The 9131-nt window shown below is 43.8% G+C and overlaps 2 protein-coding genes and 1 long non-coding RNA gene across 6 annotated transcripts in view; 1 reads left to right on the plus strand and 2 right to left on the minus strand.

The window, feature by feature from the left end:
• The window catches only part of tp53bp1 (tumor protein p53 binding protein, 1), a 32460-nt gene extending 25807 nt beyond the window's left edge, over nucleotides 1-6653 (plus strand). For 3 of the 4 annotated variants that reach the window (XM_035682461.1, XM_035682464.1, XM_035682462.1), the window contains 10 exons: nucleotides 228-448; nucleotides 763-933; nucleotides 2254-2651; nucleotides 2834-3025; nucleotides 3205-3384; nucleotides 4406-4594; nucleotides 4704-4798; nucleotides 5231-5427; nucleotides 6104-6240; nucleotides 6330-6653. In XM_035682461.1, the coding sequence (XP_035538354.1) occupies nucleotides 228-448; nucleotides 763-933; nucleotides 2254-2651; nucleotides 2834-3025; nucleotides 3205-3384; nucleotides 4406-4594; nucleotides 4704-4798; nucleotides 5231-5427; nucleotides 6104-6240; nucleotides 6330-6517 (1968 nt within the window). In that variant the 3' untranslated portion in view covers nucleotides 6518-6653. The remainder of the gene's footprint in view (nucleotides 1-227; nucleotides 449-762; nucleotides 934-2253; nucleotides 2652-2833; nucleotides 3026-3204; nucleotides 3385-4405; nucleotides 4595-4703; nucleotides 4799-5230; nucleotides 5428-6103; nucleotides 6241-6329) is intronic. The other variant, XM_035682465.1, reaches the window with a different exon arrangement.
• tubgcp4 (tubulin, gamma complex associated protein 4) overlaps nucleotides 1-9131 on the minus strand; it is an 18215-nt gene that overhangs the window by 6466 nt on the left and 2618 nt on the right. The window lies entirely within an intron of this gene.
• LOC118343595 lies at nucleotides 6643-8519 on the minus strand. Its single transcript, XR_004797569.1, has 4 exons — nucleotides 8228-8519; nucleotides 8012-8128; nucleotides 7790-7929; nucleotides 6643-7663 (listed from the first exon to the last, which is right to left on the minus strand). It is a non-coding gene; the product is annotated as an uncharacterized LOC118343595 (long non-coding RNA).

Genomic DNA, 9131 nt, shown 5'->3' on the forward strand with positions numbered 1-9131 from the left:
ATTATCTGTGAGTTTATCTTAATGAAATAATGAAATCTCTTGGACTGTAGCAGCCATTTGTTTTGGTCTGAGATGCTCTAGTGCGTAATTCTGTATATATATCCCCTAACAATTCATTTTATGGCATTTATTGTTAAATGGGTGGATGATATAATGTGCATCTTTTACATATTTCATCTTTTTTTTTCTTGAAAGTGAGTGTCGCTGCTTTGTTTTTTTTCTATCAGGAGAGTGAGGAGCCAGTGGTGGACTGTCAGGTGATGGACAGCGATATCTCCCCGTGCCGCACAGGCAGCAGCTCCGTGACCTCTGGTGACCTCGGTGACATCAGCTCTCTGTCGTCCAAGGCCTCCAGCCTGCAGCACAGCTCCGGAGGAACCAGCAGCAGCATCGGCTTCAGCAGGCCGGACTTCATCATGCCACCCAGCAGAGGGGCCAGATCCATCAGGTACTGCCTCTTCCTCCACGCTGCCGATTCTCACGTTCTCTTCAGTCCTGTCAATAAAGACTCTGCTTTATCTGTCTATACTAGTTGCATGCTGGTTCCTATATCACTCCTTCACCTTCTTTGACTTTCTAACACCCTAACTTCTCAGTGATTCACTGATCCCTGCCTGCTTCAGGTACAGCTTGCTCACAGGCATAAATCTGGGGTCACTAGACACCCCTCAGTCAATGGGATGCTTTTGATTTTGAGAGTGGCCTCAGATCAGTGCCTGTGCAACCTGACCGGCTCCATTCGTCCCCTCTGTGTGTCTGCAGTCCCAGGAGGGGAGGTGGGCATCAACAGAGGGGTCACAGGGGTCACAGGGCAGGGTCAGTGGTCACAATGGACAGAGGCTACGGCACCCCGGGGTCCCGGGGCTTCGTCCCACTGAGCCCCAGAGGAAGGGCTAGAAGGGGGCGACCCCCGTCCCGCTCCTTCCTGTCCAGGTGAGTCCTCTCTGAGGCTCGCCCTGCACTTAGAGAAACCGCGGATCAGCCAGCAAAAACAGGCAAACTGCATGAACGCACACTACCTACACTATCTCTAATAACACTTTACTTTTCCTCTTTTCACTAACGATCTTACACCGAGTCTTCTAACTCAGAACTGCAACTAATGATTCATGTCAGCACTGATGAATTCATTTGTTAGCAAACCTGTTGCTTGATAAAAGTTCAAACTTTAACTGTTTTCGTACATCATTCAGCGCTTTCACAAAGGAATATCACTGAATACAATGGGACAGAATATTATTTCTACATGGTAGATTCAGTGGTTATATTATCAGCTTTGTGCTGTAATCTTACCAATTTCAAAATATAAAATAATTTCAAACATATTTTCTTCTAGCCCTACTGTGATGTTAAATTCATATTGTTTACCTAAATAATGTTTATTGAATGAACTGGAACACAAACAATGCACTGACTGCCAACCCCTAACTCTAATGGGGTAAACCTGTGGAGTGGAGACACGATTGTATGTCTTAATGGGTTGTTTTATATTTATTTATTGAAGTGAAGTTATATGAGGTACTTATCCATAGTCAGTGTATTACCGACAGTATGGCTGTTGGCACACCCCCCAGTTTGGACGGGGGGAACAGCAAAAAAAAGGAACACCTAAAAAAATCAATATCAGTTTAAGTGTACAATATATTTAGAATATTTTCACCGCTTGACCTTACTTTTCTTTTTTCCTTCGGGAAACTGAAGCCTTATAACGCTCTCTAAAACCACCAGACTCCCTTCACAAAAATGTACCTTTGGTTTGGATCCAAACACCGAGTCACACAGTAACAGTGGAGACTTTGAAGAGAGCATAGATCAATATGAATGCTTCAGTTTCCTATCAAAGAGCTGTCTCACAGCAAGGTAAAGCGGGGAAAATATTCTAAATATAGTGTACACTGATTGATTTTTTAAAATTTCTTTTTTAGGTGAGCCTTTTTTAGGTGGCTAAAGTACGTTTTGTTGTCCCCGGCCACAGCAGTACATTGCTTAGCATCTGTAGCGGGACCTGTGTCTGCCTCTCCAAACTGCGGGCATGCTGACCGCCGTCTGCTGTAGGTAATACACTGACTGGACGAATACCTCAGTCTCACTTTATAATGTCCAAACTAAACCTTTAAGCAATTGTGTAGTAAAGTCAGGCCATCAAGACCCATTCCAGTTATGATACACTGCCTGGGATTTAACCAGTATATATCAGCAGACGTTGAGGATAAAGTGAATGTTGCCTGAACACACTCTGTTTCTCTCTCTAAGGGGAGGTGGCATTGGCTCCCTGCAAAGGCTCGGTGCTTACGGCCAGCCACAGTCCTCCTCAGAGGACGAGCCCTACACCCGCATGCTCCCCCCACGCATCCCCATCAGCCCCACAGACGCCGAGCACCCCAGCCACTCCGACTCCCTCAGGTCATCGCCGGAGGAGGCGAGCTCGACCGGAAGCAGCTTCGTCGGCCTGCGGGTGGTGGCCAAGTGGTCGTCCAATGGCTACTTCTACTCGGGCCGCATCATCAAAGACGCCGGGGAGGGGAGGTTCCGCCTGCGGTTTGATGACGGCTACGAGTGCGAGGTGGCGGGGAAGGATATCCTGCTGTGTGATCCCATCCCCCTGGAGACGGAGGTCACGGCTCTGCTGGAGGACGAGTACTTCAGCATAGGTGAGGGAGAAGAGTTGGAGGATGTAGAAACAGGTTCAGGGGTTCTGTGGTCTCACTGATAACAGATAGTTTTGTGCTCTAATATTTTTCAATTTGATATAAATCTAAATATCAAAACACAAACATTGAGTCTCAAACCCAAAGTGTTGATAACCTTCTGTCTCTCGTGTGTGTGTCTGCAGGCATTGTGAGGGGCCATAAAACAGAGGGGCAGGATCTGTTCTACAGCATTGAGAAGGACGGCCAGAGGCAGTGGTACAACAGGACCGCCGTCATCCTGTCTATGGAGCAGGGAAACAAGCTGAGGGAGCAGCACAGCCTCGGGCCCTACGAGCCCTCCACTCCCCTGACCAAGGCCTCCGACATCAGCCTGGGTAAGACCACCGCAGCTGGACACAGACAGATGACCTTTTGGAGAGATGGAATAATTTGTTTTCCCAAAACACTCTGCACAAGATCCCGTGTGTTCAGAGTGGCATTTAGAAGATCATTGATCAGTACTCTCTTCTACATCTGGGTCTTTATTAAACAGTGGTGTAAATATATTCTTTAGATAACCTGGTGGAGGGGAAGCGGAGGCGCAGAGGGGCCCCCGGGGGTGAGAACACTCCCAACCGCAGCTCCTCCAGCAGCCCCCGAACCCCCGGCCCCTCCGGCAAGAGGAAGCTGATGACCTCCGAGGACGATAGGACGCCGGCCAAGAGAGGCCGCAGGGGGCCAGGCGCCAGAGCCGGTACGGTGACTCGCTCACCAAAACCATGACGGCATCTGAACGGAGGGAGGGGATGGGGGTGTGGGGGGTTTCAGGGGCTCATTCTTCATTCGTTCATTCTTTCTCATGTTTTTAACATAAGGAATTCAGGACTTTATCTCAAAATGATGTTTTTATTTTGTTTTTAAAACTGACTTCATACATTATAATTTAGTTAAGATTTTAAACATAATGTATTATTCTGGTGTGAATTAACATTTAAGGTTTTAATTAGTTTTCGGTGTCTGTATAAGTAAACACATTGCAGGTGTAATAGCACTTTTTAAATGGTTTTTAAAAGCTGTTGTGTACATGTGAAGTTTTATTTTTTTAAAGTTCTTAATTCACTTCCAAGAATTTTACAGCCGACTCGATGAAGTGATCGTTGTCAGATTTCCGATGATGTTCTTGTGTGATATGGAGTCAGTAATGTGTGATTTTTATACTGAGCACAACTCCGTGTGGTCTGTCCATCCTCTGCTGCCGTGTGCTGGCTGCTGCCGAGGCTGATTTGGTAACTAATCTCATACACCAGTATTACCACGGTGTCGGTCCACTGGTGGAGGGAAGGCAGTGTGTATTTCTCTAAAGTCACGGGTGTATTTGCTTTGAAAATCATTTTAATATAGCCAGTATATGATGCTCAAAAGGTTGGTTCAGCCAAATTAAAGGGAACACATTTTCTCACTTTCCTCTTGTTTTAAGGGTATGTTTTGTCCTGATTTTCAGCAACAACAGCAACATCTTTTTCCAGAATCGGTGTCCCTGTTAGTCAGGATCATCCACAGAACACACAGTCAGCAGCTTTATTAGGAACTATTTCAGAAATCTCAAATCATCAGCAGATAAAACAATCTGCAGGGCCAGATGTCTCTAGAGATGAGAGAGAAGATATTATTTTATAATTTGGTTGAACAGACCTTTTAAATTACCAACCGTCTTTTCACCTGATTCCTTCGCTCGCTGCCTTTTCTACTTCTAACACGTGTATTTGTGTCCTCAGCTCAGCGGGTCGGTGTGTGTAACACGTCTGGCAGCGGCACAGATCTCCCCGGTCAGTCATGTGATGTGGCCGACACTCACGGTCCGCTGCCCCACAACGCGTCCCTCTTCATGGGCTTCGCCTTCATGCTGACCGCCTCGTCTGAGATCGACCGGCTCACCAACAAGCTCACCAGCGACGAAGAGGAGGGTGAGGCAGATGATGATAAAATGAGTATGATAATGCACCAGCAGCTACCCTTCCTGCTTCTGTTCAATGGTTGTAGGATTATAATCATTGTCAATTATTCTCTCAACAGATTACGTGCAGACAGGTCCATATAACAAAGCATACACAGAGTCCCAGCTGCAGGCAGGTGGAGGCTTCATCCTGCCAGACTTTAATGAAGAACAGGTAAGTCCTCTGAAAACACCGTAAAAGATTTTTTTTTTTTAAAGAAAGTTAGGATTAACGTCCTAAAAAAATCCCAGTTATAATTGTTGCCTCTAGTATTTTTACAATACATATATTGTGGAACTTTAGTTTCAGTTTCAAGTCCTTTCCTCTGCTGTCAGTCTGTAGTTTTGCTCTCAGATGAACCAATAGTGTCATATTATGCACTACTGGAAACACTATTTTGTTCAGTATTTTCCACAACGTAATAAAGAGCTGATTTGTCAGTCAATATAGAAGTCAAATATTACTGTAGTTATATTACTCAAACGTTGTTTTCACATTCATACAGCCCTCACTAGTTATTGTCACATAATAAACATATTAAACACAGTTTATGAATACACCAGGTTTGTACTCCTATCAATGCTTTCCTCTCGGTTCCCTCTTCAGTGTAAGGCAGCTTACCAGAGCCTGCTCATTGCAGACCAGCACTGTCGTACGAGAAAGTACTTGCTGTGTTTGGCCAGCGGTGTGCCGTGTGTGTCGCACATCTGGGTGCGCGACTGCTGCAAAGACAACAAGCTGCTCAACTACAGGAACTACCTGCTGCCTGCTGGCGTGGGGCCAGATGAGGCCATAGTAGAATGGTAAGATGAGGCTCCACCCTATGTTGCTTTTCATACTTTAGGTTTTGAGTATCGAGGGGTTGTGTTAGCATTCCTGTCACAGAGCTAAGCATTTGTTTTTTCTGAAACGTAAATCCCCGTTAATCTGGAAAAAACCCAGATGGTTGCTGCTTGTTTGGGATTTCCAGAATCCTTAAAGACTCAAAATGTATTCTCTCTGTTACACTTGAACAATGATTAATAACCAGTTTCCCACAACTTCATCTCTTAATCCAAAACAGATGGTAGCCAGAACTGACTTGTTTCCTGGCTTTTTTTGTGGCAAGAAATATGTAAATGTTAGTATAAAATGTTACACAATCCTTAAGGTGGATGTATACAGGGGTCAGATTCACCAAGATCATATCCTCTTTTATTTGAATGTCATTTTGAGGGTACTATAGAGAGCACAAAACCAGGTCACTGAAATAAGATGGTGTAAACTGGAAGTGAGTTTGGACACAGCTCATGTATCAAGGAGGAAGCAAGTGTGTCAGCAGCAGCCCTCCTCAGGCCAACAGTGGGCAGTTGTGGTTATTAGAGACCGCAACCTGAGAGTGGGTACAAAGTCAGGCAGAGGAGAACCCCCTCTGGAAAGATTATTCAATGTTGCCGTTTTAATATACTTTTTATGATTTTTCTTTTTCTCTCCGATCAGGCATCCTCGCTGCAGCCCGTTCAAGGCTCTGCGGGTCCTTCTGGTGTTTGAGAAGCCGGTGGAGCTTTGGGCACAGTTGATCACCATGGGTGGAGGTTCCTCTGTCCGACAGTTCCAGACAGACAAGGACAGTTCAGGTACAGACAGAATCCACCACGACGTCCAACTGAAGTGTGAACTGTGAAAAACGTTGTTACTGATTGTCTCATCTTCCCTCCATCCGCAGACATTCCTGCTGGCAAGTATGATGTTGTGGTGACAGACCATGCCTGTCCACCACTGGTAGAGAAAAATGTGACATCACAGGAAGTCCCGCTGGTGTCTCCCGAGTGGCTCATCCAGAGCGTCATCTGCGGCGAGCGCCTGGGTTTCCATAGCAAGCCTCAGTATCGCCACGACTACTCCTCCTCATAATCTGACTCCACATGTGCAAAATGCCTTCGACCATGTTAAATGTTCAGCATTAGTTCTGTTGCATGCCTCTGCTGTATATAACTTTATCCTGTCTGTTTTTATGGGATAATAAATTGTGACCCTTGTTTCATTTTAACTGATTTAAGTTTATTTTCTCTACAGTAAATGGTACATACAAGGTTTTTCATATTTACAGTTTATACAAGGACAGAGTGCTATAGCCAAAGAGTCAGATCACCCAAAAAAACTCCCGCTAAGTTCTAGTGGTCTTTCATCTGGCAGATAATGCTAAGCTGTTTAGATCTGTCTGAGATTTCTGCTTCCAGAGCTTCACAGTGGAAGAGAATACATTAAAGCAGCTTGGTCAATTTTCTTATTTGCAGAGTTAGCTGAGAAGATTAGTTCACCTCTCATGTCTCTATGCTAAATATGTAGCTACAGCTAGCCTGGCTGGCTAAATCCAAAGGTGTTTATGCTAAGCTAAGCCAATAGTCTCCTGGCTGTGGACGATGATGGTCTCAAGCAAACAGTGTTGACATTAAAGTTGTTCTCTATATTACAGGCGTTGCTGGAGTTTTGACCTCTGTAGCTTCATATTTAACAGACGATGAGTGGAATCAATATTTACATCTTATTCTCAGTATTAAATAAGCACATTTCCCAAAATGTTGAACTTTTAAATCCAATATATAAACAGCTCTTAAACCAGGCTTGAATTAGTCTCATTACTTTAGTTTGAAGCTGCTTAAGCATGATTCAGTTTGTAAAGCTCAGTCGAGCTAGGCTTTTTACAGGAAGATTCACTTCGTCTGGTTATTGTTGATAATCTCACTAAACAGTCACTGGAACTACTTTCTATCAAAGAAATAGTCCCACTGAAATCTGTCAGTGAGATTGTGTGTCCATTTTTCAATGCTGAAAGCGCCACAAGCAATCCTGCAGGCGGATACCACTAGAGGTAAGTGAGGAAAATGACTGTATTATTTGGGTGAACGAACTCTTTAAACATCATTTTAACAGGCATGCCACACTAACGGTGTTTGGTTAAGACAAAGGACAGGACTGATGGGAGTTTCTTCTGTTCAGTGTGAGAGGTTAGCAGAGGAGGACATGTCTCCAAATCTTAATCCTTTGCACTCTTAAACACTGAAAAAGAAATTTAAAAGTTTTGGATTAACCATAGCACGCCGTTTGATTAGCGTGTTCTAATAATTGTCTCTAGAGAGTTTTTTACACAGAAGATAATATTCATGGTCGTAGTTTGCGTCCTACCTGCCCAGCGTGCCTCCAGCCTGCGTGTAGTATTTGTTGTAGTCCAGTCGCAGTAAGAGCTGAGCCAGATCAGAGTTTATCTGATGGTTCCTCACGCTCGAAAGGATTTTAAACAGTAAGGAGGACTGACGTCTGAAGCCCTGAAATTTGAACGTGGCAGTATTACAAAATCTATCTTTACATTTTCCAACAATAGACAAATGAGCAGATGAGCGACTCTACCTTGACCAGGATATCGAGCTGAGCGGTTCCCCTCTCGTCCAGCGACACCACACTCTGACTCACCAGTGAGCAGAAGTTGTGGCACAGCTCGAGGATCTCGTTCAGACAGTGAAATACCTGAGGACAGAAGCATCTACGGAGTTAGCAAACAGTCTGTCTGGGAAATGGGTGCACGTTAGCAGCTAATTAACATCATTTGGAATGAGTGTTTGGTACCGGCTTCAGGAGGATGAAGGACTGGGCGAGCAGGTTGCTGAGGAAGTGGTCGTGGGCCAGTCGGATGCTCTCGAAGTCTCTGGTGGAGTTGATCTGCTGAAGCAGCTGAGAGAACTGAGACTCCAGCACATCCACCTAGAGACAAACAGGAAAACAACTCCGATGACGCAAGGAGACAAACATAGGGTCTAAAAAAGTTAATCCAGCATACATATATGCATACACACTCTTTTTAAGAGATTTTATAAAGCTATGCATACACATGTATGGTTTCTATTATATTATTATATTTAGAATCAAGAATTGTGAATCTGCATGTGCACAAGCCATAAGAGGATGTTGGCACTGAAACATGTACCCAGTACAGATAATGTGCTTTTAAAAAAACCTTTTCTGTAAAACTCTTGTAAAAAATGTTGCTTTGAAGCTCAATTCTGAGGCTAAATATTTTTTATACTAAATCTAGAAACTTCAATTTTCGGCTGATATTAACAACTTCTGGTAATCCCCGCCCACTTCTATGGAGTTTATTTCCTGCTTGCAAACCAAAAGTTAAAATGTTTTGTTATAGGTTATCTATCATTTTATTATTTTTCAGTATTTTATATTTTCCTTCATAATAACAGATTTATCTTTTTAGGAACTAAACCAAAAACTTGGGAAATGGGTCAAAAATCTGTATCTGTATTTACATTATTTATTAATCCAGAAATACATTTAAATCTGCTATATATTTACTTAAAGACATGTATTAAGTAACAAGTGGGATTTTAATGTTAAGGAATGTAATTCAATACAAGATCGCCCTCATCACCCACCTTTGCATCTACAGCAACGCCCCGCAATACCTCAAAGACCTCCTTACCCCTCACTCATCCACCCGTAACCTCCGGTCCCAAAGCAC

The sequence above is a fragment of the Morone saxatilis genome, unplaced genomic scaffold (genome assembly GCF_004916995.1).
Source record: "Morone saxatilis isolate NCDOM2014 unplaced genomic scaffold, NCSU_SB_2.0 Contig11, whole genome shotgun sequence".
NCBI classification, from domain to species: domain Eukaryota; kingdom Metazoa; phylum Chordata; class Actinopteri; family Moronidae; genus Morone; species Morone saxatilis.